A 23,896-nucleotide genomic window follows, 5' to 3' on the forward strand; every position below is an offset into this window, starting at 1 on the left:
TCGTATTCAAAGTACTAACTCTGCTCTAATTAATAAAAATGTCCGAATCTAGACCACAGTCAAGAAAATTCAGCGTCATTTCATAATTCTCAGCAGATGGTTGGCCGTTCAAGACACAGTATTCTCGGGATAAAAGGCAAGAGGGCAAAAAGGCAAAAAGGTATTCGGGTCACAAGACTAAACCCTCGTATTCATCCTCTGGCTTGACTCAAGAGAATGTCTAATATAAAAGTTTGGGCGACTACAGCTCTGAAAAAGAGAAGGGCAGAATAGTATAGAAAAAGACCAGTTTTTCAAGCTTCAAGTTTATCAAGCACTAAACGAAACAGAGACAAAAGATAGAAGATTAGGGAAAAAAGACTTGTTTTTGGCCAGTAGATTTCAAGTCTCATGAGTCTTGTCCAGTCATGAGTCATCTGCATCTGCACATGATCACTGCTCAATGAGCCAGCCAAAGAAAGCATTCAATCCTAACAACATCAGATGTGAAAGACAAGATATATAGGTTTGCACCGAGAGTACGAGATCCTACAACCTTGGAACGTAAAACAGCATTTTCAACAGTATCGCGGCAAAAACTGGACTCTCATCCTGTGTCGAAGGCAACAGATGTATTAATATCGAAGCTCAAAGAGAAAAATTCCGATGTCCTTTCCTTTTCCCAACAGTTTTTTAAAATCTGTGTGTGGCTGACGACTATTAGTTCGGTTGTCGCAGCTGCTATATAGCTAGATAAGAGATGGTAAATCAGTTAATACTCGTCACAACTTCGTTCCAGCAAAACAGCAAGAACCATAGGACCAGCAATTTTTCTAGAAGCAGATCAAAACAGTAAGAACTAATGATTGACGGCAGCCGACAATGACGTGAGGCAAACTGCTCAAGCTGGGGATTAGAGCGAGGTGGGGGTAGTGGGGTAGTTCTGCGTAGACTTCCGCCGGCCGCACTATTTGACCTGCTCTGCTACTCCCTCGCGTTCTCTTTGGTTCAGAGAAAAAAATTGGACAGATATGATTAGACCTGCACTTTTTATACTTTAACCTTGCCTCAAAATACTCTTGATGCTGAATATTGTCCACTGGCTGGCTGTTCGCCAAAGGCCGGCTTCCGTAGCGTGCGGCGGCCGGAGGATAGTCAGCCAACAAATCCGGCCTCATCGCATGCATGCTCGCTCTTTCATTACTTCCATTCGCCTTCCAAGTATACTCGGTATACTAATATTCAAATGCTTCTGTATATCTAGAATACTGTATCTACGATCCACGAACTACTGCGTCTGCGCGGTATCTGGAGCACTGTCGGAGTCGGGCTCTTCACTTTACCCACCAGCGCCCACCCCGCCGCACTTCATGAAAAAAGGACTGAAAAACTAAATCAACAATAATCCTCCGACAGTCAGCTCTTCACCACCCGCTTTCCGACAAACGCATCCTGTCTCCTCCCTCTCGCTATTTATCACCGCCCGCTGCTACTCCTTCCTCGAGGTCTCTCCAAAATACTACGCCTCTCTAGTTTCCGTCCGCTGCCGCCGCTGCTGTCGCCGCCTGCCCTGCGCTCTTCTTCGCGGCTGTCTTCTCGATCACCTCTGTCGTATCGTCTCTTCTCTTGCCACAGCCCCTCCTCAGCTCCGACCAGCACCAGTCCGACCATGCCCGCCGACGATGACCACGAATCCCACTCCTCTGAGGCCTCCTCTGACGACGGCCGTCCGAGTCTCCCACTCGACGCTACCGCCGACCCAACAAAAGATTTCGTGCAGGAGATCCTTGCCCGCAACGATGCCTGGGCTACGCGCATGTCGACCGCCAACCCCGCCCTGTTTGCCCGCAACGCAAAGGGCCAGTCGCCGCACGTACTTTGGATTGGCTGCTCTGATTCGCGCGTTGGTGAATTCTGCATCGATCTCCTGCCGGGCTCGGTCTTTGTGCACCGAAACATTGCAAATCTCATGCCCTACGGTGATCTCTCGTCGCTCTCGGTCGTCCAGTTCGCGGTCGAGACACTCAGAGTGCGACATATCGTCGTCTGCGGCCATTACGACTGCGGTGGGGCTGCCGCTGCTTTGGGAACTAAATCTTTAGGCGTGCTTGATCATTGGCTTAAGCATTTGCGTGACGTGCGTGCGGAGCATAAGGATGAGTTGGCGGCAATCAAAGATCCAAAATCGCGATTAAATAGACTTGTTGAGCTTAACGTCGTCGCACAGGTGCATCATGTGCGCCGAATGGGACCTGTGGTCGAGGCTTTGAAGCAAGGCCGTATATCGGTCTACGGAATGGTTTACGATGTCTCGTCTGGTCATATCAAACCTTTAGAGGTGCCGCAAGATACAAATGAGTTGGATTATCTCCTGTACTCAGACGATGAAGATTTCAAGCATTAACATTTTCTTTTTTTTCTCCCTTGTATGATTATTATTAAACATTATTCGCTTTTTTCCTTTTTTGTTTTTTTGTTTTCGTGGAGTTGCCATTGAATTGTTGCGTTTTCTGTCTTTGTCTACTTGCTAGCCAGTTATTAGACGGTTGTTTTATATTTGTTAATGTACATACGTGTATGAAAATGTAAAGATGGATTCAGGGTTTCTTTGTATCTGTACTATTTTTTCTCTCTCTTGAGTTATCTTCACTGTAAACAGCGTTTTTTTTAGTTTAGTAATATTATGGGTTTCTATCATAGTTTTTTCTATATCAGACTTCAAAATAAGCAAAAAAAAATGCAATTCGAAGTAATGTAATTACATATGCATTTAGATAGTATCTAGTGTCAACACCCGTTGATGCAAGGCAGTCAACACTCGCAAATCAGTTTCTTTAACGTAATCTCAACACTATCACTTTAATGCAAAGACAGGAGATCAAAATAATCCTTTCACATAAAAAAGGCTCCCGAAATGATAGTAATAAAATAAAATAAAATAAAATCAGAAACTCCAACTTAATCCCACGCATTGTATCAGTGCTAATATCTGTGATTTATTTTCCTTCTCTACCCTCGACTTTCCTTAATTCTTTATTCGTTCGGGAGTAGAACTCATTTAGTCATCCCACACACGGGTGGCCTTCCATACACTTGAAATCTCGAATCCAGGATGTGCAATTGGATCAGATGACTGGTCGCGGAATTTGCCCGTTAAGCGCATATCGCGTTCCATCACTACCGATTCTTTGTCAGTTCAAATTTTTTTCTTTTGGAAGCAATTACGCGACATACTCATCTTATCCCATTGATCTCTGTGAGTACGCATTTTCTTGCCATCTTGACGCAGAGTGTTTCCGAGAGCCATGCCACCGCTGGCAATACCAATCATCTGGAAAATAATAGGTTCAGCACTCATGCTCTCAACAGAAAAAGCAGAATAACAAAATAAACAAGCAAAACTCACTGTGATAATGACGCCATATGGCATCAAAGCCTCAAAGGGAATCATAACGTCAATATATACTGCAAAAAGAGTCTCTGCAACCGTAGCAAATCCACTAAGAATCGTCCCGGCGCCCTTTGAATCCAGCGGCTCCTGATAGGCCAGAATAGACACAAACCCCTCTGCTGACAGCTTTTTGCCTGGCCACTCAAATCGCTCGAAATTGCTTACCGCAGAAAAATAGTGTGTGTGCTCCCCGCCATAAAAAGTAAGACCTAACCCGCGAGCTTTGGAGGCAGCTATTCTTCCCGAGACCGGCCCGTATCTCGAGTGTATCCTCATCATCTTTCTTTTTTTTTTTCTTCTCAAGGCAAGAGTGTAGCGTGGCGTGGATTGTGCTGTTTTATGTTGTTTGTTGGATTACATAAAATTGCTTGTTCGGTATAGATTATCTTACGCAACTCCCGACATCTCTGCATCAATCCAAATATCTAGACTAGTTGCTACATTTCTGCAATTCTAGTCAGAGTTCATTTTATATCGACCACATACGAAACCAGCAATGTACCATTTCTCACGATCGTCAGCGGCGCGATGCGTAGCGCAGCTGAGCCCGTTGTCAAAAACCTTGCGCACCCCGGCAGCGGCAACTGCGAGGCGAATGAACAGTACGAGAGTTTATGGAGGATTGAAAGATCAGGACCGGATATTTCAGAACTTGTATGAGTCTTATGGCAAGGATTTGAAGTCTGCGGAGAGAATGGGCGACTGGTATAAGACTAAAGAGATCTTGCTTAAGGGTGATGACTGGGTACGTTTTCTGCTTTTCGATTGTTATTTTTTTTTGCATAAACTGCAGAGAAGATTGTGCATTTTGTGTTTGGAAAAATTGACAATCATTTCTAACGTTTGCAGATTATCAACGAGATTAAGGCTTCCGGTCTTCGAGGTCGCGGAGGCGCTGGTTTCCCGTCTGGTCTAAAGTGGAGTTTCATGAACCCCCCCGGATGGGAAAAGAACGAGGGTCCTCGGTATCTTGTCGTCAATGCTGACGAAGGTGAACCTGGCACTTGCAAGGATCGCGAGATTATCCGTAAGGATCCGCATAAGCTTGTTGAGGGTTGTTTGGTCGCCGGACGTGCTATGAATGCTACTGCTGGATACATCTATATCAGGTTTGTTCCTTTTTTTACTAATTTCAATCTCTTTTCTTGTCAGTGTATTGATTATTTTTCTAGAGGTGAATTCTACAATGAAGCCAAGGTCCTGCAGACTGCCATCAACGAGGCATACGCCGCCGGATACCTCGGCAAGGACGCGTGTGGCTCCGGATACTCGTTTGATCTCTACATTCATCGTGGAATGGGTGCCTACGTTTGCGGTGAAGAGACAAGTTTGATTGAGTCGATTGAAGGCAAAGCCGGCAAACCCCGACTAAAACCTCCTTTCCCTGCCGGTGTGGGTCTCTTTGGTCGTCCAACAACCGTAACTAATGTCGAGACCGTTGCCGTGTCGCCTACGATTTGCCGTCGTGGTGGATCTTGGTTTGCGTCCTTTGGTCGCGAGCGTAACCAGGGCACTAAGCTCTTTTGTATTTCGGGACACGTTAACGAGCCGTGCACTGTCGAAGAGGAGATGTCGATCTCGCTCAAGGAGTTGCTCGAGAAGCATTGCGGTGGTGTCCGTGGCGGATGGGATAACTTGCTCGGCGTTATTCCTGGCGGTGCGTCAGTTCCGGTTCTTCCCAAATCGATTTGCGAGACTGTCTTGATGGACTTTGACGCGCTTCGCGATGTGCAGTCCGGTCTCGGCACTGCTGCCGTTATCGTCATGGACCGCTCGACTGATATCGTGCGAGCGATCCAGCGCTTCGCTCACTTTTACAAGCACGAGAGTTGTGGACAGTGCACTCCGTGCCGTGAGGGTACTACCTGGTTGAACAAAATCATGAACCGCTTCAACAACGGCCAAGGTACCGAGCGCGAGATTGACATGCTAATTGAGCTTACCAAGGAGATCGAAGGCCACACGATTTGTGCACTTGGTGATGCTGCCGCATGGCCTATTCAGGGACTTGTGAGACATTTCAGACCGGAGATCGTGAAGAAATTTGAGCAGTTTGATCAGAAGGTTGGAGGTGTTTCCATCGGTGGATGGGCGCCTAGCTCGACTGTTGCGGATGGTTTGGTTAAGGGAGTTGGTGCGCCCCCTTCTGCTGCTCATTAATTCTGAATGAAGTATGTATGGATCTGTAGTGCGGGCGAAGATAAGAATGAGTGAGTGAGCGGTATGGGCCAGTAGTTGCATTTGTTTCTTACATTATCTTATTTATCTATTTTTTTTATCTTTATATTTATGCCTTTTTTTCGTTTCATTTTGTAGTTTGGTAGCTCTTTTAATGAATTTATATGCGTTTCTAGTAATTCAAATATGTCTTGGTCAAATGTTTACGGATTAATAGTTCGGTGTTGGGACGTCAGTCAACAATCAAAGTGTATCGGCTTGACTATGAGCTTTGAAGTTGCAAACTTTGAGTTAAAATATAAGAAGAAATCGTAAAACATCCGATTGCCATCCAACTTACTCGAACTGCTAAAGTGTTAGATAATAGTGGAGGTGTGAGAGAGTGTGGTGCCACTCAGGAGGAGGCGTCATGTTTTCAGATTGCCGATGTGCCTCGGTATGCTCAGCAGTTTCGATACACATGGCTCTGACCAAAAGTGAATCTGCCTACAGCTTCCTAATAAACCACGTAATTTAGTATTCTTGTTTTTGGCTCGAAATCACAAAAATCTGCTTTGACAACGATAAGAGATCGAGATTAGTAAATAGGTGGGCGCAATTCAGACATCTGAGAACCCAACTGGCGGCACGTGGCACGAGTCATCTTTTGTTATGGAGTTGAAAATACCAAAAATAAGCGAGAGAAGTATGCGTTATCAGCACCCCACGATAACAGCTGTGGCGGTTAGCTGCCAGCTCCGGCCTGTATCGTAATCGCTGCCAGAAAGAAGAGCCCATCCGCTCTTCCAGCTCGTCTCTTTCTCCTGCTGCTTTTGCATCAACTACAACTGCACACCCCCCTACCTTATATATTTTATTGGCATGTCCTGCCTATCGCCCGCCCCTCCTAGGGGACTGCAGGCAGTCATCCCGATCGACCCGCCACCGTCGAAGCGAGAGAAAGTAGCGCGGTATCTTCAACAAAAGAAAGAGCAATTTGATCAATACCAGCGATTACTCAATCAGCAGCGATCGCAGCTCATACGTCAGCGTCAACAAGATGGATCTCGTGATGGTCGTGGACGGTCGTCAAAGACCCAGAATTTCTACAGAATGATGTCCACTTCCTCGTTTACTACATTTGCACGAGCAGCGCAGCAGCAGCAGCAGCAGCAGCAGCCGAAAGCAGAGTACTCTGATCGGTCGGGTGGAATAAGTGAAGACTCATCATCAAAAAAATCTTCTTCTGAAGCAAAGAAATTATCAGATAAAGACGGAGAGAAACTAGTGATGTTCCCGTCATACGCTAGACGGCTAGAGAATGGTCTTGTTGAGGTTGATATCCGTGGTTGGGTATATGCTCCCGGCGCACCCAATCGGAAAAACCGCATTTTCACGAGTGTAGTGCGGCAGCTTGTTGGCATGAATGCCGAGGATGCAGAGTCTGAAACGTCGTCGTCGCAACAGAGTAGTGAGACGACGACGAGTTCTCGCAGTCCCGCTTCGTCAATATATGCTAGCTCGAGTAGGACTGCTATTCCTTCCGCGACAAACAATAATTATTCATCGTATAACATTCCAAAGAACACATCGTCAATTAGTGTGGGGTCAGTTTTATCCGCCAGTCCAAGTGATCGCGGATCTCCCTCTCCCTCAAGACGCGGATCGTCTAGTCAGTTTGGAAGTTCTCGACACGAACGCCCCACAATGCCTGCATCGGAAGCTGTCATGATCCCTCAGTCGACTCCTAAGTCTGGCAGATCAGTTTCGTTTTCCCGAACTGCGCGATCATATTCGCCTAGTACGCGTGGATACTCTGCCTCGCCCAGACGTGATACGTACTCGTCTGCCGCGCAGCAGGCGCGCGGCATTCGTGCCGACGACATTTCGGGCGCGGTTATTAACAAGAATTTTGTGCAGCCTACGCTCGTTGGCGAGCGGCAGCCTCTATTATCGTCAAGCCCGTCTACGAAGCGTAATAATGGATACCTGATCAATCTTGAGTCTGATACTGAGTCGGACTATTCATCGGGCGACGAAGACGACGAAGTAGTTGAGAATCACCACGAGACGCTCGTCGTTGACCATAGAAATTCTCCGGTACGGTCACTCTCAGGTTCAGTCGTGCAGCGACCAAAGTATACGCCGACAAGCAGCAGTAATGATATTAGGCGACAGCAATCATTTTACTCAAATCAAGCCAACGCATCTATGATTTCGATTGCAGGCCACAACAGTGAAGTTGTGGCAGCTAATTCAGACAACGCTCCTCTTTCTTCACCTACGGTCAGCAAAGGATCATATTTTCCCGATTATACGCGCCGCGGGTCTATTCTCAATCTCTCGCGCACGTTCTCGATTGGCGCCGGTAGCGCCGGGCTACAGTCATCTCCAAGCGCGAGTCCGCTGAAGATAGGCAACGGCAAAAACAAGGCACGCACGTTCTCGACTTCCACTGTCGCAGGCGGTCCTCCACCACTTCCTCCTAGGCCTAACCTGATTTCATTTCCGTCGATGTATAACGCCGAAAAGACTATGCAGGAGCGTATCGCGCCATTTATTTCGCGCCCAATATCTTATGAGACGATTACAATTAACGTCGGCTCTACCGAGACTGAAGAGTATAGTACGTACAATGTTATTACTACGGATAGTGGACACTTTGGAGTCCGTTTGAGATTGGCTTATGAGCCTGCTATTTCGTGCGTTGAGTGCGGCGATGATATGATTGCTGTTGACGCGGTGAAAGTGATTGAGCCATATGGGGTCAGTGTCATTAGTGATGTCGACGATACTGTCAAACATACCGGAATTACTGGTCAGTGCAAAATTTTTCCTGAGAGAATTTCTGAGAATGGTGTTGCTGATTTTTTTATTAAAATAGGTGCCAAAAAAGGAATATTTCGCAATGTGTTTGTAAAGGACTATAGTGAGCTCGAAATCAAGGGTGTCGCGGACTGGTACCAGCGATTGAGTAAAATGGGAGTACCCATTCATTACGTGTCTAATTCCCCATGGCAACTTTATCCCTCAATTTCCAAGTTTCTTCGCCGGGCGGGTCTACCTGAAGGTACAATGCATCTGAAGCATTACAATGGATTTCTCTATGGCCTATTAGAGCCAGCTGTTGAGCGTAAACGGTTCAATCTTGAGTCCATTCTCGCTGATTTTCCGAACCGGAAATTTGTTTTAGTGGGCGATTCAGGCGAGATGGATCTTGAAGCCTATGTCAATCTAGCGTGCAATTTCCCCGACCAAGTTTTAGCAATTTATATCCGTGACGTGACTACTACATGTTCTGACGATGACGATTTCTGTACCACGTCGCAATTAAATGGGTTTTTCACAAGTTCGGTGCCGCGGCCGGACGAAATTGACGATTTGCTTGTTGATGATTCGGGTTGGTGTTGTACGGGACCTAGTGATCCGGACAGATTCTATAATCGCCCTCACTCGCCACCTCCACTGATGCCAAAGCCTGAGAAATTCCGCAGCAAGAAAATCACTACGGCACCTACAGCGACTAGTACGCAGTGGACTTCGACTCCTACGTCAGCGCCTACCAGCGAGATAAAAGAGCAGCAACTTGCACATGAAGCGCAGTCGCAGCCGCCTAAAGTTCCGCGCAAGCCAAGTAGTTTGAAGTCACAGCCCATCAACCTCGCGCAGCCGCAACCTAACTATGCTGCTGGTGCGAAGTTTGATTTATTGTCGTCATCGGCTGGGTCGGCCACTTCTCCTTTGGCTGAGCGACTGGCTGCGTTTTCGTCGACGTTTGATAGTGGATCGCCAGAGTCACCGGAGCAGCCTAATTACATGAGTATTCACCAACAGCCGCAGCCGCAACAGCAGATAGGCTCTGGCAAGATGCCATCTGCGCACGTCACGAGCTCTACGGGACTGAACGGCACCACGGGCGCAACTGTCAGCAGCCTCTCGTCTGGAATCAAGGCGTCCAAGAATGGCTCGGTAAAAAATTACAATAGTATCCAGCAACAAGAACAGCAACATTCCGAAGCAGCTAACAAGTCTCAAGAGACTACTTTCTCAGCATCGCATCCCAATCCTGATCATCATAAACCTCCTCTGCCCCCTCGACCTGGCAGTATCCTCCGCTCTGCCGCTGGAGCCGCTGTCGCAGGCGTAGCAGGGGTCAGAGGCGGCAGCAACCGCCAGCACGCAAGTGACATTGCATCATACGCATATCGGGCATGCATCGGCACCGCCGGTCGCGGCGGTAATTCGGACGATCTACCTATGGACAAGAAACTAGCGTTATGGAAGAAACGCGTTGCGCGGGCTCGAATGATGTTGCCTAATGGAATTAGATTGCGCATGTGGCGTATCGGAGACGATGTGAGTGATGAATGTGAAGCTATTGTGGAGTCATATTTAGAGCAGTTGGAGAACGAGGCTATCGCATGATTTATGTTTATATTCATCTTGTATTTTGTAGTTTATTTTATGTGGATTTTGTCGTGGATTTAATTTGTGCTGGCATGCATTCATTGCACAATTTTCTTTTTTTATGAATTATTCTTGTCGTTCTTCAAGTTTTTTTTCTTTGAATTGGAGTAAGTTACGTTATCATTGTGTAATTGGTTTATAGAATCTGATTCTCTTTTTACTTTTGTGAAGTGAATATTCATACATTTTCATGGGATATTTTTTTGATGTTTCTTTAGTTTCTTGCATTTTGCTTATTTAGATGGTTATTTTTGCATTTTTTGCACTATTTACATTTACTATTTTAATATCATTTTAACATGATTAACCTCTATACAGCTTTTCAGCACGCCGTTGTTTATCACGATGTTCTGTATTACAGCTAGTTTATTTACGCAATACTAATTACTCTCTCAGTACCATATAAATTTCAGTACAAGCAAATTCCATTAACATATCGAAAAAAAATAAATAAATATACAGCCAGGTTTTCAATTTCGCACGAAGTTTTCCCAAAACACGCGCCTTGTCGAAGCTAAGTTGTTCATAAAAAAAGCACTCTTCATTGAGAGAACATAAGCCCATTACATGGGAATATCGCCCATATCAACCGCAGGTGCTGCCGCAGCGGGAGCAGCAGCAGCAGTAGCACCGCCAGCCTGCACAAAGTAATCCGCCATTTCGGCGTCAAGCTGCTCGACTGTCTTCTTTGGTCGACGCTCGCGCTTAGCGCGCGCTTTTCCGCGTGTCTTGTTGGGGGCGACGCGAGTGCTTGCCGCCGCCGTTTGTGCCTTAGCCTTCTTGCCACGCTTGTTGGTCGCAACCTCCACTGCGGCTTCGGGTCTGGCTCGGATGCGGTCGGCAAGAGTCTTACGGTTAGGATCAACCACAAGCTCAACCTTTTCAAAATCTTATTAGCACAAACCCAACTATAATAACAGCAACCACTCGAAAACATACATGCATAATCTTCTTTCCACCATCAATAGGAGTTCCATTGAATCTCTTCCAGGCACGGCTGGCATCACCAGGTTTATTGAAAATCATAGTCACAACTCCGGTGGACTTTCCGTTGCTGTTGTAAGCAAGACTGCACTTTTTGATTGGTCCAATTTCAGTCATAAAAAATTCCTATTAATTCAAAAAAATAAATATTAATTCAATAATATAGTTTAGTAAACGGTTGCGGTCTGAGTCAATCGAAATGCTGCAGTTAAAAAAAAAATAGCCATATGTCTGGTTAATTGAAATTAGAATGGTATCCAGGCCCTGATTCAAACGCATCTAATGAGCATGAGCCTCTGTATCCCTCTTATCTCGTAACATAAGTGCATAAGTGTCAGACCGTAAATATATGACTTTCATATCAAAGAACGCTGAAATAGTAAACTCGAGACCACAGCAGCCTCTCAATACGGCATTACGTATCTCCTCGTCGTGAACAAGTTAACTTATCTCAATTGCGCTTTTCATTTTGAGTGAAATCTGTGAGGCAGTAAGACCGATCGGATCCAGACAGACATTAGCATTAGCTGCAATGAAGGACGCATTTTTTCGAATAGTTTCGAGGCGAGTCTCCTCGTTATCTGATCACCAAATCAAAGTAACAGTCAAATTTTCCATCAGCAAGTAGAAGTCACTCTTGCAAGCGGAAGGAAAATTTTGACTTCGTCTGACGAGCGAGTGACACAACGCAGCTCACAAAGCGAACTTTCACCCCAGCTTCGCATTCATCATCGACGATTACGCAGACAGATCCACATATGAGTCGCAGCCACTACAGCAGTTACTAAAGTGTTTCCTCAGCTTTCACGTCAACAGCGTCAGTGCAGCATCAGCGATCGCCGGAGACTCCCACACAAGCTAATCAATCTATTCAACAATCGGTCTTACTGCACTCACTATGACAAGTATAACGCGATATAGCGCAATAACCAGAAATGAATCTGAGGCGTTACTGCAAAGGAGACTTAGTTTAACCAGAGTTCCGATGCATAACGGCATCTGGTCTCATGACAGAGAACAAGGCTGCAAGTGATATAGAGTCACCCTGGTGATCAAGCTACTTATATTTTAAGACTTCAATACAGAAAGCTTGACCTTGACTTTTCACACTCGGCCAGCAGATGCTATAGAGGTGTATAAACAAATATACTCCTCATATTGATCCCTCGACAACGCTTTCTTCCAGTGATTCCAATAATAGATTGTTCTCACCAAATACTCGCAAGAAGTCCAAGGGAGTACGTAAATCAATGAGCTTATGCTCACTAATGCAATTTCTTTTCGATTGATTCTCGCCGAAACCGTGTTCCGATAAACGAGATTCAACATACCTTAATCGCAGACTCTTCAACATCGAAGGGCTATGATCGGGTTAGCAAAATTTGATTTTATATACTATGGCAATAGACAAATACATACCAGATTAGAAATAATAATTTTGTCGTTTGCATCAAGGTTGACGCTCGGCCGAGTCGGAGCAACAGGCTTAGTAGCCGGACGGGCAGCAGCCTTAGCCTTAGCAGCTTTACGGACACCTCCGCCAGTAGCACCACGAGCAGCCTTGAGACCACCGCGGCCTCCCCTACGTCCAGAGGGGTTCTGAGAAATGATCTCGTCAAGAGACTTGTCAAGATTTGCAGACATTGCAGATGTGTTTGATCAATTATTGGGGTGAATCAAAGGATGACAATCAAGTTAATCTGATTACAGCACAAAACTTATGCTTCAAGTACTATAAAATCTGGAGAATCAGATTGCAGTATTGTTGCTGATTTGATGGATTGGATCAAGGGGATGTGAGCCGAAAAGAGTGGCGATCGGTGAGAAGCTGGCTGAAGGATGTGGCTGGCTTCCAAGTCCAAGACTGCTGTGACTTTTACAGCATTAAGTGATTAAGCAATGTCTGCATAGATTTTTATGCGTGGTCACGTGAAAAACACGTCGCGTCTACGATTTGACGTGGCGCACGGTGCTGATCATCTAGAGAGTTCATAAATTGTACATACCAACTTTTGAGTTTGTGCTCAATCACCGGGGACCATCTCAAAGATCAATCTCAGATTATAATGGCTCCAAAAAGGAATGCAAACAAGGTAGTGGTGACTCCGACGCGACGAGATTCTGCGGCACGCTCAAAAGTCAAGACGGAAACAGAGGACAACGAAAGCGCAAAGAGCTCAGCACAGCAATCAGCATTTACGAGAAGTGAATATTTTGACTCTAAGGATAATGAGGGGGATATTGACAAAAAAGTAAATGAAGAAGAAGAAGGAGAAGAGGAAGAAGAAGAAGAAGAAGAAGAAGACTCAAATGACGACGAAGACGAAGACGCCGATGATGCAAGCGAATTTGAAGGCGAGAGCGACGCAGCCGAAAGCGAAGATGACCCAGAGCCAGAGGAAGTATCTGATGAAGAAGAAGAAGAAGAAGAAGAAGAAGAAAGCGTACGAAATCGAAAGAGGCCTAAGGTCAGCTCAACTGGCTCAGGTGCAAAAAAGAAAGGGTCCAGTTCCAGCGACAAATTTGACTCGAGGGAGATCTTTATTCCAAAACGACCTCCAAAATCTGACGGTGGGATTCCGTATACTAAGCATGAACTGCATCCGAACACACTTTCATTTTTAAGGGAGCTAAAGGAGAATAATGAGCGCGAGTGGTTTTGGGATCACGAAGCGGAATATAGAGTAGCAAAGCAAGATTTTGATGACTTTGTTGAACTTTTGTCTGAAGGGGTAACCAAAATCGATGAGACAGTACCACCTTTGCCAGTTAAAGATTTGGTCTTCAGGATACAGTATGTCCAATCTGCTGATATATTTTGTGTACAATACTGACTCGAAAACTAACAGTCGAGACATCCGATTCTCAAACGATAAGACCCCATACAAGCCTTACTTTTCTGCTGCTTTCTCAAGAACCGGAAGAAGCGGTCATTACGCCCATTACTATGTTCATGTTGAGCCGGGAGAATGTCGACTTGGTGGCGGGATGTGGCATATGTCTGAGAGTAACAACGATGGCTTGCAGAGCATGCGACGACTTATTGATCGCGGCGGAAAGCGCCTCTTGAATGTTCTCAATCACCCTGATATGAAGAAATTCTTCTTCAGAAATCCAAATAAGACACCGATTCAACAGTTTATTGATATGAATCAGGGTGATGCTCTAAAGAAGGGACCCAAAGGATTCCCAAAGGATCATAAAAATATGAAGTTGCTGTGTCTACGAAGCTACACCGTACACAGTATTCTAAGTGACTCGACGTTCGATGTTGGTAGCAATGCCATTGACAAAATCCTGCGAGTCTTTAAAGCTATGGTTCCTTTGGTAAATAAGCATTTTGCAAATACAAAATTTGTATATTTACTAACTTTGATTGACTAGATTGTATTTCTCAACGCGGTCGCTATGGACAATGAGGACAGCGAAGATAGTGAAGAGAAAAATAGTGGAGATTTGTAACATTTTTGGAAGCGAGAATTTGCCTTCAAGATAGGCTGGCGGATAAAGGATTAGATTGGATCAACCGGTGACCAATGAAACGAGACTTTTCAACTCCAAATAAGGTGCTGATTATACACCCGTCGCCCAGTTTGTACCATTTCATCTTGAATCAGTAGTCATCGATGGTATACAAGATGTCTGCCCTCAAAGCCTTCGCTGTCGCTCTATAAATCAAGACTTGATACCAGCTTCTTCACTCCGGCTTCATCGTCTCCTAATACTGCCTTAAGTAGCAAATAAATATTAGAGCAGTACTCAAAAATAAAAATCGTAAAGAGGTATATTACCTTGCCATTGGTCCAGTCTATAACCATAGGTCTTAAAAGCTCATTAGACCCACCCTCTAATATCGACGAAGCCTCGGTGTATGATTGCGCTCCCGGGACAATCGCAGACACTTTATGTTCGCCGGCGTACTTCAAAATCGTCTTAAGCTGGTCTTTTGTGGGAACGCCTTCCGTAACATCAAGTTCAAATAATCGCTTCTTTGCCGCTTCCTGGCTCTTCAGAAACTGTAAAACACGCCGAGATGCGGATGATGTAGGGGAATGGCTATGAAAGACATTAGCGATTGATCTAGGGACGTCTATTCATTTTAAAAGCCTTACAAGAGAGTAAGAACAGTGCGTGCGCTGTTAAATGAGCTAAACATGTCGGTAGATGATATAATAAAGATTTTATGTATATGTGGTGATAAAAATTTACCGGAGACGAGGTTAGAATGAAGGCTCTGGAAGAGAGACCTAGTTGGGAGTTCATGTGACGTTAGCGTGGATGATTGGATCCGTACTCCAACTGAAATGCGTCTGGTCCTTTTTCTGCTTGCGTCGTAGTTGGCTGTTTATTTCGACTTCATCAATTACCTCTATTGCTACTTATAGCTGTTGATGATAATTGTTGTGTGTTTATCATATTTACATACACGGGCATTTGTACATCCAATTTGGTAGCTTCCTTGAATAACATTTGAAATGCCGGCGGTCGTCCCGAGCAATTTTAACTATGTGTGCACCCTCTTGGGTGGCTTCATTCTAACAATTGGCCTTTTGTCCCATTCTATACGAGACAAGCTCTACGTTTCTGAATCACGTACGAAAGTTCTTAGTCCAGAAGACTGCTTTTCTTCTCGGCATTATATCTGCATCGATTAACTTGAGATACGTCTTGGTAGTTCCCTCGTTACTCTTTGGTATGATTTTCAAATCTGCCGACTTGATCCGGCCGTCGGAATACGGAACTGTGACGGATATAACTCGTGAATTTACCAGACTGGTGCTGGGCATTCAACTTACTATCGCCGGTTCTGTTCTCCCAATGAAATATGTCCGGAAGGAATGGCTAAGCATATTAATACTTCTTGTGCCTGTAATGAGTTCGATGTGGATTATTTCTGGTCTGATTATTTTTCTATGCATTCCTGAATTACGATTCGTATGCTACATCGTTATGAATCAATTCTTTCCTTTAATTCTGACATTGTCAATTGTTGTAGCTGGACGCTCTGATCATGGCAGCATGTGTCACACCCACTGATCCGGTGTGTCGCAGACCTCGAGAATAGCTCTATTTTTGTCTCTATATGCTGATTTACTAAAATGCAGGTACTTAGTAACTCAATCGTCAAGGGAAAGTTTGCAGAAGAGAATCTTTCACAGTCGCTTAGAAACATTATTTCTGCCGAATCAGGAGCAAACGATGGTTCGTCATAATAATTTCTATCTGCTTGTTTGTTTATAAAAACCTAATTATTTTTTTAGGATTTGGATATCCTTTTTTGTTTCTTGCGCTCTATATCTATCATGACAAAAATACTCAGATCGCTCGTGACTGGATTGTAGAGACTCTCATTTATCAAATCATACTTTCGGTTGTATACGGTATGATTGTCGGATATGCAGCTATGAAGATTCTTCAGTTTAGCAGAAGGAAGTAGGTCAATTGCCTCGATTTCATTCTCTAATTTCTCCGCCGGAGAATGCTAATACTTTGTTTAACTATTAGGCATCTCATTGATGAAGAGTCCTTCTATGTTTTTATTTTTGCATTAGCTGTAAGTCACTAGTCACAGAGTTGTAGAGACAATTTTAATAGCGTATAGGTCTTTATAATCGGTACGGCAGGACTTTTAGGTACTGACGATATTCTCGCTTGGTGAGTGACTAGCCACAATTTTCACTTCGCTATTATTCTGACACTTAACTTAGTTTCGTCGCCGGACATTTTCTAAATTGGGAGTAAGACATTCTGACAATAATCTTACTCAGATTTTGACAAATGCTAACTACTTGATTATAGCGACTGGTTTCAAAATAATACCAAAGACAATAATTTACAGGTTCGTTAGAGCATCCTAATTTTCGTCATTCAACCTAACGAAAAACAGGCTTGCGTTGATTATCTCCTAAATATCTTCATTTTTGCATGGCTTGGTGCCGTCACCCCGTGGAGTGCAAGTTGTCACCTACTCTGATAAGTAAAAGAGGAAATAAAACTAATTATAAATTAGGATTTTTCAACTCCGGAAATACCAGTCTGGCGGTATATCGTTATGGGCATCGCGGTTCTAATTTTCCGTCGCCTGCCTGCTGTCGTATTAACTTATAGACTGATTCCAAGAATTGAGGACTTAAGAGAGGCTATTTTCTCAGGGTGGGCTATAAGTCACAGGACTCTGCAGATGAATTCCGTGCTAACTTTAAAGTTAGGTTTTTTGGGCCGATTGGAGTGGGTGCAATATTCTACTTACATGTTTGTCTTGAGACAATGGAAGATTTTGGAGAGTCAGAAACGACAAAGTATGTAATGAAAGCCATTGCGCCCGTCATCTATTTCTTGATGGTGTCTAGCGTCGTGGTTCACGGCCTTTCGATTCCAATCCTCGAGGTATGCTGCAAAGAGATTGATTACTTTTACGCATAATTAACAATTTATCAAGTTTGGCCCTCTTATACTGCAAAGAATGCTCAAAGGTGACAGGAAATTTGCGGAGTCTAGACCCAGTCTTCCTGCCAGATCCGTATCTCCGCTAGAGATGGAGAGTAATCAAGTCAAAGCCATTGGGATGCGTGATCTACGATTTCATGCTGACGAAGACGCAATTGAGATGGATATCTTGTCTGACAATCTAGATAACAGTTAGTCAGCAATAGAAGTAAAAACTAATTTATACTGGAAGATGTTAAGCGCTCCAAAAGCGATACAGACTTAATATATGCACAGATGGCTGAATTACAGGGTCCATTGCGATGAATAAGTAGATTATAATTTTACAGGTTCTTCGGTGCTTGTATGAATTAAAGCATGTATTTACTTTTTTCCTTGGCTATTGGATACAATATACAATATGCGGCTAAATGTATATGATTTATACTCTTTCAACCGTTCAGTGCTATTAGGGCATTTGCAACAATGTCAATTATGCACTCAAATAATCGCTATTCCATCCCCTAATCGACATCGTCTTTTGTGGTATCGAAGTCCTCACCAGAAACCAAGTCCGGAATCTCGTCATCGTCCTCATCGTCCTTCTTGTTACCATCGAGCTGTAGTGACTTGTATGATTCAGCGATACGACGAAGACTAGCAAGCGAGTCGGGGCCGAGCTGGTTGAGGATGCCTGGGAGAAGCTCAGGAAGGTCCTTCTCCTCTCCGTTACCGTAGATAGCGAAGGTGTTGGAGGCAACAGCAGCTTGAACTATATATATGAAATCGTCAATCGAACAATTCTTTATCTTTATTTCAAGTCATCTTGAATTTAGATCATACCCTTGGGAGCCGCGAAGTGGATAACCTTTCCGTCATCCTTGAACATGTTGACTTCCTCAATTCCCTGGATAGGCTGGACATTGAGCTTCTTCAACGAAGTCTGTAGCTTCTTGTCATCGGTACCAGCGCTCTTCTGCGATTTCTTGGTCTTCCGTCGGGGGGTGCCCTTTCCACTACATTCACCAACGATGTTAGTTGACAGATCTTCTATTCAGCCGTGTGAGACTTGCATGTCCTGTATTCCAATAGCCGTGTTCTAAATGATCGTCGGCCGACTAGGTATATATACACGGCTATATTGGAAGGACTGTTGCCCAAATCACGTTGGTTTAAACAATGCTTGATATAAAACATACCCTAAAAATCAACATGTTAGCATTAAATTTTTGCATACTAGCACACCGAGTGAATAGAGTGCCGCGCTTATATTGAATCGCAAATAATCGCATCCGAAGCTGTCTCTGCGTCGGCTCCTCACTATCCATCTCGCTCCTCCCTAAATAGTAAAATCTGATTGCAACATACCAATTCTAACGGACTGCTGAAGCTTTGATAATTTAGCCGCGTCCATGATGTTCTTTGTAGTTGATTTAAAGATACAGCTAGAATCTCTAATTCGAATTCTGTGGTAGAGACCTCTGGCCACTCACTTGCTCACTTGCTCTCGTTAAACCCTAAAAGTTGGTACGATGGCTTTACATACTAATCTAATAGGGGAGCCTCGTATATCTCAAAAACAGTCACGCTCGGCACTAATATTGCCTGCCGTCCTCACCACCGCGCAAGTCTGCTTCTAATATGTCATTAAGCAGCTTTATTTGCCGTGTTCTTCTAGTGATTATTCTATGAATATGTTACTAGTTTGCTAGTGTAGAGTCACAAGATTTTTTAGAAAGAAGGGCGCTGCTTTGACGCTATTACGTGTTTTGTTTGTAGACAGCGCTACAAGTTGTGATTATGTGATTAATTGTGACTAAAAATTAGATGGATTATGTAATATATATATTACCATCCCAAAATCACACAGGAACTGAACTAGTCTATCAAATGCACATGTCATCTGCTTATATATACTGGTAATATACGTTCATTACAGAATGCTATTTACTGAATCAAAGTGGAAAAAGAATGAGAACTTAGCGCTAACAACTATTCATAACGTTTGTAACGCTATTCGCCAAAAAGAATTTGAATTCCGATCCTTAATCTATGCTGTTTGATATGATTTTTGTACATAGAACTTGTAGATTATGCGTACTAGCTCATCTAATTGTAAAAGGATATACCAATCGCTATCACACAGTTCACCAATCTTCGTTTCCATCGTCATCTGCTTGCCATCAATTAGCTAATGTTGAATAGTAAAAATAATCTCTATGCGAAAACTCACCATTACCCGCCAGTTTCGTCTTTCGTTTGTTCAATGCAGCTGCTATAGCATCTTGCAAGCTAGCACCTGGGCCATCAGCTGGCGCAGCCTGAGTAGCCCCACCACTGCCACCACCTCCATTTTGAGGTACTACCAGCGGTCGTTCCAAATGGTCTTTATCTACCTTTTTCAAAGAATTAACACCAGCGCCCCTGATCGAAGCCAACAGTTGATCTCTACCGCCACCTCCACTAGGAAGTGACATTTGAGGAGCTGAGTTAGCAGATGATTCAAATCCTGAGGGCGGAGGAGGTGGTGGAGGCGGTGGAGGAGCACCATTACTCATCGCAGGAGGCATTGGCGGCGCCGCGGGAACGCCGTTCATAGGAGGAGGGGGTGGTGCAAATGACTGCTGCGCAGCATACGGCTGTGGAGCTTGCTGTAGCGGCGCCCCATACGATGAAGGAGGAGGCGGGGGCGGAGGTGGGGGAGGACCGTTTGACTGCTGAGTAGGTACATAGCTGGCTGGAGGTGGAGGAGGCCTTGGAGACATTCCTGAAGAGTTGGTACCTCGTTGCGGAGGAGCTGGTGGCGGTATATTACGGGAGCCGTGTTTATGAGGAGGAGGAGGAGGAGGAGGAGGGGGAGCATTGGAAGAGCCGCTTAAACTTGCAGTTGGCGGAGGAGGTGTAAAGGCAAAAGCAGGAGCTACCCCATTTTGCACTGGAACACGAGGGGGAAGAGAAGGTGGCATCGGGACGGGCCTGTTTGCCAGGTTCTGAGGAGGCGGAGATACTGGACCTCCTTCTCTAGATGGTAAAGGCGGAGGTGCGGATCTTCCAGGCTGCCCAAATTGGGGTGCCGTTTGTTGACCGAATGGAGAAGACTGCTGCTGCTGACTGATTGGCGGCGACGGCTGGCCATACTGGTACTGCGACCAGTTTTTCTGAGCCAAAACAGGAGGCGGAGGAGGGCGTACAACTGAAAGCTGTGAGCCTGCACTTGCCAATGGAGGAGGTACATTGTATTTCAGACCAGCAGGTGGAGGACGAGCAACAGGAGCGGGCGACGCTGTTTTTGACACAGGCGGACTTGGAGAACTTGAATATAGAGGTGGCAGTTGAGAAAATTGACCAGGTGCCGGACTTGGTGATTCAGAAAATGCTGGCGGAGGCGGAGCCGTGCTACTTGGCGGAGGCGGAGGAGCGCTGGTAGGCTGGAATGGAGGTGGCACTTTAAATACCGTCCCTGCTGAAGCAGGCATATCGGACGTGCCGTCTACAGATGAAGGGGTAGATGCGCCAGTAGATTGTGAAGAGAGAGGGGCTGGAGGCGTAGGCTTCGATGAGGAATTGCGAGATGTAGGAGGCTGAAGAGGAGGCGGAGGTGGAGGTCCTTTCGCCTTCTTGTCTACTCGACTTGCAGATGATGAGTCAGTACTCTTTGCAATGAGTTCTTTCAGTTGATTAGCATTGTCATTAGCAAGCATTTCCTCGGTAATTCCCAGCTCTCCCAGCTTCTCGAGGAGCTTTTTCATCGACGGGTCATGCTCCTCCGTACTGTCCATGCTCGCTACACTCTTCTGATCGCTTTCCGCCTCTTGATGAATTTGTGCTAAAGTATAATTATTTCCAAGCTTCTGGTATCGCAGCAAATCTCCACGCGGGCCCGCAGCAGCGGACTCGGGCTTCTTCTTTAGAGCAATCGCATTCTTGTTGGCGATTGTTGCTTTAGATGCATACTTTTCTTTGTGTTGTACCTTTTTAAGAAACGAATGTGCCTCAGAGTCATCTGCAAATAAAAGCCCTGCGTAGCATTCTTCTAATTCAAAGGTATGGAAAAAAGCACGATCCTGATTGTACTGAAAGTCGACGTACAGCTCCTGATCCCATATCACACCGCGATTTCCCTTTAGCAGAAAACAAGACACGTCAGAATATTGTGACATATCACGGACACTCGACTAAAAGCATATACATACGATAATGTCCACAATCTTCAGGAAAAATGTGTTACCGGTCAGATCGTTGACTAGTGCTACCGCTCCAACAATTCCCGTGAAAGTCCAGACATTCGGGTCTGGGTACGCTATGTAAAGGCGAGCAACTGTAGCTTCAACAATTTTATTGGAAGCCTTAGGAATGGACCGCTTTACCTTATCCTTATCAGCGGTGGTAATGAGGGAAGGCATATTCGGCGAGCTGAAATGACTACCGCTGGATGGGTAAAGATGGTGAGCGCTTTCGACAGGCGCTGCAACTGGGGTCGGTAGTTCGACTGATCCGAATAAATGCAGATGTCTCTGATTCCCAAAGTTAGCAAGATGCTGCAGTCACGAAGAGGAATGTTCGAAGATTCTGAGAACAGTCCCGATTAAAGGCTCTCAATGCTCCACGGGGGAGTGTACAGTGGTATTCGTGGCAGTGTTCAATCCGCCCCCGCCGCGGCATACACCTCCAGGGCTGGGGTTACTACATTGCTCAATACGTCACCGTTTTCACCAGCTTGAACATTGCGCATATTTGCATGTTTGCTACTGTGCTTGTACCGACCTATGCGTAATTCGCAGACTTTTGAATGCATTTAGAGTCGTGAATTGGGGAGAAGAGGTGTATAATACTTGGGTATAGGCATCCTAATCGATATATGGGTTGCAGGATACTATTTGCTGCTTTACGGCGTCTTATCGACTTTCGCGGAATAATGTAAGCTTTTTGTAAGAGAGCATTACAATTCAAATTATATGTACTCGTTGAATTAAATATATTTTCATCATGTCTCCAACGTTGCTAGGGATCAAATGAAGTATGCCTCAAAGCCGCCTCTCTTATCATTCTCATTTTTCATTTCTGTGCATTTTCCTTCACTGAATCTTTTGCTCAAAGTCTCTGCTGATCTGTATTAATCGGATACTGTCTTATTGCTGCCCTGTCATTCATTCTTAAGATCTCATCACAGCTCTCATTCATCGATATCAGACAAGCCATCATCACTCATGTCCAAGTCAATTTCTTCCATCGCTAGATTATTGTTTTGCAATAGCCTGTACCCTTGTCTATTGAAGTGCTCCTTGTCTCTCAGAGAGAACTGAAGTTTCCCGAACAAGCAGGAAGAATTGTTTTCCTGCACCCCGCCTGGCACAGCGGTAGTCCATACTCGAGGAAGACATGATCTTGATTTCTTGGTGCCGGTGACTGCGTCTATAGATTTTGACTTATTAGAACTCGCTGAGATTGCCAAATCGAGACCACCTATTCGGGAATTTCCTCTAGAATATAAGCCTCCGCTGGTTAGATTGTTACGGCCATCTTCACCTAGAGCTGACAGGGACACGCATTCCTGATATTTGCGATCTGTATCTGCTGTTAGATTTCCGCTCGGAAGCTGGCAATTGCTTGTGGCATCAACTTACCAGACATCTTAGGCCTAGGCATTGAATCCTGTGACAATCGGTTAGCTTAGACGCAAATCAACGCAAAGTTTAAATGCCCACGTAGAATGATAGCCATGACTTTACTAATTGATGGAACCGCTGGGTGCAATGACTTTCGCAAGGCAATTGGGTTGCTATAATCTGATCTACCAAGCGACTGAGCTCTCTAAGTCTGATTAGTCCAGTGATAAATTTCCGTCCTGTGGGCTCTTCGAGCTTCATCTGCTGTGGATCAATGTGCTGTAAGAGCTCGTGAATAGCTACACAGTCATCGAAATCTAATGCGAGTTCTTTTTGGTTTGAGCGTCTAATATGGTACAAATAGATGACTTCGAGCAAATGGCTATCCTCTATTTCGTACTTCCTCATGATGTTTCTGACGCCTTCTATTGTCAACTCTGCTGTATTGTTCTCGCGATTGCCTTGGAGCTCGCTGAGGAGTCCGGATGCGCGATCATGAACTCCTGCCAAATCAAAGTTGAGTATATGGCTAAGCAAGTAGCTTATGAAATTGACATGTCCCATTGTTGTGCCTTGGATACTGGATTGGCTTTGTCAAAATGAAACACTCTAGCAGAGTGAAAAAAGCGCAATAAAGAAAAGTTATTCATAAAATACTATTTTGATTTGGCCTGGGTTGAACAAGCGCGCCCACAGCGCACGAGTGTCCAGAAGGTCTTCGGGGTAAACTCTCCTTCTATTAAGCACTAAAATTTATGCCACTGCAATTTAAAATACTGTCTCTTAAATGTATATATTGTTACCGACCAGTTCCATTAAGCTAAGC

The 23,896-nt window shown here is 44.8% G+C and overlaps 11 protein-coding genes across 11 annotated transcripts; 5 read left to right on the forward strand and 6 right to left on the reverse strand.

The window, feature by feature from the left end:
- Positions 1–1,648: 1,648 nt before the first annotated feature.
- V2V93DRAFT_389618 (carbonic anhydrase) lies at positions 1,649–2,383 on the forward strand (the record flags this gene model as incomplete). Its single annotated transcript, XM_066912365.1, has 2 exons — positions 1,649–1,706; positions 1,749–2,383. The coding sequence occupies 2 exons, from the start codon at positions 1,649–1,651 to the stop codon at positions 2,381–2,383; spliced, it is 693 nt and encodes a 230-aa protein (XP_066768761.1).
- A 194-nt stretch (positions 2,384–2,577) lies between these two features.
- On the reverse strand, positions 2,578–3,461 carry V2V93DRAFT_363059 (uncharacterized protein; the record flags this gene model as incomplete). The annotated part of the gene is made up of 3 exons (XM_066908503.1): positions 3,386–3,461; positions 3,214–3,310; positions 2,578–3,156 (listed from the first exon to the last, which is right to left on the reverse strand). Coding segments are annotated over exons 1-3 (257 nt in total), but the record flags the coding sequence as incomplete, so codon positions are not given.
- Positions 3,462–3,601: 140 nt separating this feature from the next.
- On the forward strand, positions 3,602–5,793 carry V2V93DRAFT_363061 (uncharacterized protein). The gene is made up of 2 exons (XM_066908504.1): positions 3,602–4,175; positions 4,280–5,793. Exons 1-2 carry the CDS (start codon positions 3,927–3,929, stop codon positions 5,588–5,590), a joined length of 1,560 nt encoding a protein of 519 aa, XP_066768763.1. The 5' UTR covers positions 3,602–3,926; the 3' UTR covers positions 5,591–5,793.
- A 951-nt stretch (positions 5,794–6,744) lies between these two features.
- V2V93DRAFT_363065 (uncharacterized protein) lies at positions 6,745–10,446 on the forward strand. The gene is made up of 2 exons (XM_066908505.1): positions 6,745–8,405; positions 8,472–10,446. The coding sequence occupies exons 1-2, from the start codon at positions 6,878–6,880 to the stop codon at positions 10,010–10,012; spliced, it is 3,069 nt and encodes a 1,022-aa protein (XP_066768764.1). The 5' UTR covers positions 6,745–6,877; the 3' UTR covers positions 10,013–10,446.
- Positions 10,317–12,842, reverse strand: V2V93DRAFT_363066 (uncharacterized protein). The gene is made up of 4 exons (XM_066908506.1): positions 12,458–12,842; positions 12,370–12,399; positions 10,994–11,164; positions 10,317–10,932 (listed from the first exon to the last, which is right to left on the reverse strand). Exons 1-4 carry the CDS (start codon positions 12,680–12,682, stop codon positions 10,618–10,620), a joined length of 741 nt encoding a protein of 246 aa, XP_066768765.1. The 5' UTR covers positions 12,683–12,842; the 3' UTR covers positions 10,317–10,617.
- A 124-nt stretch (positions 12,843–12,966) lies between these two features.
- Positions 12,967–14,808, forward strand: V2V93DRAFT_363068 (uncharacterized protein). Its single transcript, XM_066908507.1, has 4 exons — positions 12,967–13,329; positions 13,468–13,832; positions 13,888–14,365; positions 14,423–14,808. The coding sequence occupies exons 1-4, from the start codon at positions 13,105–13,107 to the stop codon at positions 14,498–14,500; spliced, it is 1,146 nt and encodes a 381-aa protein (XP_066768766.1). The 5' UTR covers positions 12,967–13,104; the 3' UTR covers positions 14,501–14,808.
- V2V93DRAFT_363071 (thioredoxin-like protein) lies at positions 14,255–15,262 on the reverse strand. The gene is made up of 3 exons (XM_066908508.1): positions 15,151–15,262; positions 14,830–15,094; positions 14,255–14,766 (listed from the first exon to the last, which is right to left on the reverse strand). The coding sequence occupies exons 1-3, from the start codon at positions 15,192–15,194 to the stop codon at positions 14,707–14,709; spliced, it is 369 nt and encodes a 122-aa protein (XP_066768767.1). The 5' UTR covers positions 15,195–15,262; the 3' UTR covers positions 14,255–14,706.
- A 69-nt stretch (positions 15,263–15,331) lies between these two features.
- Positions 15,332–18,109, forward strand: V2V93DRAFT_363078 (Cation/H+ exchanger). Its single transcript, XM_066908509.1, has 13 exons — positions 15,332–15,631; positions 15,714–15,973; positions 16,035–16,079; positions 16,144–16,240; positions 16,300–16,471; positions 16,544–16,592; positions 16,641–16,693; positions 16,747–16,776; positions 16,838–16,877; positions 16,926–16,991; positions 17,049–17,191; positions 17,248–17,425; positions 17,478–18,109. The coding sequence occupies exons 1-13, from the start codon at positions 15,514–15,516 to the stop codon at positions 17,679–17,681; spliced, it is 1,455 nt and encodes a 484-aa protein (XP_066768768.1). The 5' UTR covers positions 15,332–15,513; the 3' UTR covers positions 17,682–18,109.
- V2V93DRAFT_363086 (NAC domain-containing protein) lies at positions 17,816–18,927 on the reverse strand. The gene is made up of 3 exons (XM_066908510.1): positions 18,833–18,927; positions 18,308–18,481; positions 17,816–18,236 (listed from the first exon to the last, which is right to left on the reverse strand). The coding sequence occupies exons 1-3, from the start codon at positions 18,876–18,878 to the stop codon at positions 17,989–17,991; spliced, it is 468 nt and encodes a 155-aa protein (XP_066768769.1). The 5' UTR covers positions 18,879–18,927; the 3' UTR covers positions 17,816–17,988.
- A 366-nt stretch (positions 18,928–19,293) lies between these two features.
- V2V93DRAFT_363087 (uncharacterized protein) lies at positions 19,294–22,087 on the reverse strand. The gene is made up of 3 exons (XM_066908511.1): positions 21,658–22,087; positions 19,698–21,585; positions 19,294–19,637 (listed from the first exon to the last, which is right to left on the reverse strand). The coding sequence occupies exons 1-3, from the start codon at positions 21,865–21,867 to the stop codon at positions 19,612–19,614; spliced, it is 2,124 nt and encodes a 707-aa protein (XP_066768770.1). The 5' UTR covers positions 21,868–22,087; the 3' UTR covers positions 19,294–19,611.
- A 109-nt stretch (positions 22,088–22,196) lies between these two features.
- On the reverse strand, positions 22,197–23,896 carry V2V93DRAFT_402865 (uncharacterized protein). Its single transcript, XM_066912611.1, has 3 exons — positions 23,170–23,896; positions 23,089–23,116; positions 22,197–23,029 (listed from the first exon to the last, which is right to left on the reverse strand). The coding sequence occupies exons 1-3, from the start codon at positions 23,632–23,634 to the stop codon at positions 22,638–22,640; spliced, it is 885 nt and encodes a 294-aa protein (XP_066768771.1). The 5' UTR covers positions 23,635–23,896; the 3' UTR covers positions 22,197–22,637.

This window comes from Kockiozyma suomiensis (assembly GCF_038497685.1).
Source record: "Kockiozyma suomiensis strain NRRL Y-17356 unplaced genomic scaffold V2V93scaffold_1, whole genome shotgun sequence".
NCBI classification, from domain to species: domain Eukaryota; kingdom Fungi; phylum Ascomycota; class Lipomycetes; order Lipomycetales; family Lipomycetaceae; genus Kockiozyma; species Kockiozyma suomiensis.

Excerpts from the sequence above, each read along its gene's own strand:
- V2V93DRAFT_363071 (XM_066908508.1), bottom strand. The coding sequence starts at position 15,194 with ATGTTTAGCTCATTTAACAGCGCACGCACTGTTCTTACTCTCTT. Across the intron at positions 15,095-15,150 it reads CGCACTGTTCTTACTCTCTT|CCATTCCCCTACATCATCCG; the intron begins GTAAGGCTTTTA and ends TGTCTTTCATAG. Across the intron at positions 14,767-14,829 it reads TAGACTGGACCAATGGCAAG|GCAGTATTAGGAGACGATGA; the intron begins GTAATATACCTC and ends TTGCTACTTAAG.
- V2V93DRAFT_402865 (XM_066912611.1), bottom strand. The coding sequence starts at position 23,634 with ATGGGACATGTCAATTTCATAAGCTACTTGCTTAGCCATATACTCAAC. Across the intron at positions 23,117-23,169 it reads AGTCATGGCTATCATTCTAC|GATTCAATGCCTAGGCCTAA; the intron begins GTGGGCATTTAA and ends CGATTGTCACAG. Across the intron at positions 23,030-23,088 it reads GCCTAGGCCTAAGATGTCTG|ATCGCAAATATCAGGAATGC; the intron begins GTAAGTTGATGC and ends CAGCAGATACAG.
- V2V93DRAFT_363061 (XM_066908504.1), top strand. The coding sequence starts at position 3,927 with ATGTACCATTTCTCACGATCGTCAGCGGCGCGATGCGTAGCGCAGCTG. Across the intron at positions 4,176-4,279 it reads TGCTTAAGGGTGATGACTGG|ATTATCAACGAGATTAAGGC; the intron begins GTACGTTTTCTG and ends TAACGTTTGCAG.
- V2V93DRAFT_363087 (XM_066908511.1), bottom strand. The coding sequence starts at position 21,867 with ATGCCTTCCCTCATTACCACCGCTGATAAGGATAAGGTAAAGCGGTCC. Across the intron at positions 21,586-21,657 it reads TGAAGATTGTGGACATTATC|GGAAATCGCGGTGTGATATG; the intron begins GTATGTATATGC and ends TTTCTGCTAAAG. Across the intron at positions 19,638-19,697 it reads GACGAAACTGGCGGGTAATG|ATGACGATGGAAACGAAGAT; the intron begins GTGAGTTTTCGC and ends GATGGCAAGCAG.
- V2V93DRAFT_363086 (XM_066908510.1), bottom strand. The coding sequence starts at position 18,878 with ATGGACGCGGCTAAATTATCAAAGCTTCAGCAGTCCGTTAGAATTG. Across the intron at positions 18,482-18,832 it reads TCAGCAGTCCGTTAGAATTG|GTGGAAAGGGCACCCCCCGA; the intron begins GTATGTTGCAAT and ends TTGGTGAATGTA. Across the intron at positions 18,237-18,307 it reads CCACTTCGCGGCTCCCAAGG|TTCAAGCTGCTGTTGCCTCC; the intron begins GTATGATCTAAA and ends TCATATATATAG.
- V2V93DRAFT_363078 (XM_066908509.1), top strand. The coding sequence starts at position 15,514 with ATGCCGGCGGTCGTCCCGAGCAATTTTAACTATGTGTGCACCCTCTTG. Across the intron at positions 16,593-16,640 it reads TTTTTATTTTTGCATTAGCT|GTCTTTATAATCGGTACGGC; the intron begins GTAAGTCACTAG and ends AATAGCGTATAG. Across the intron at positions 17,192-17,247 it reads AGAGAGGCTATTTTCTCAGG|GTTTTTTGGGCCGATTGGAG; the intron begins GTGGGCTATAAG and ends CTTTAAAGTTAG.
- V2V93DRAFT_363068 (XM_066908507.1), top strand. The coding sequence starts at position 13,105 with ATGGCTCCAAAAAGGAATGCAAACAAGGTAGTGGTGACTCCGACGCGA. Across the intron at positions 13,330-13,467 it reads GAGAAGAGGAAGAAGAAGAA|GAAGAAGAAGAAAGCGTACG; the intron begins GAAGAAGAAGAA and ends GAAGAAGAAGAA. Across the intron at positions 13,833-13,887 it reads GATTTGGTCTTCAGGATACA|TCGAGACATCCGATTCTCAA; the intron begins GTATGTCCAATC and ends GAAAACTAACAG.
- V2V93DRAFT_363065 (XM_066908505.1), top strand. The coding sequence starts at position 6,878 with ATGTTCCCGTCATACGCTAGACGGCTAGAGAATGGTCTTGTTGAGGTT. Across the intron at positions 8,406-8,471 it reads CAAACATACCGGAATTACTG|GTGCCAAAAAAGGAATATTT; the intron begins GTCAGTGCAAAA and ends TTATTAAAATAG.
- V2V93DRAFT_363066 (XM_066908506.1), bottom strand. The coding sequence starts at position 12,682 with ATGTCTGCAAATCTTGACAAGTCTCTTGACGAGATCATTTCTCAGAAC. Across the intron at positions 12,400-12,457 it reads AAATTATTATTTCTAATCTG|CCCTTCGATGTTGAAGAGTC; the intron begins GTATGTATTTGT and ends ACCCGATCATAG. Across the intron at positions 10,933-10,993 it reads GTGGAAAGAAGATTATGCAT|GTTGAGCTTGTGGTTGATCC; the intron begins GTATGTTTTCGA and ends GATTTTGAAAAG.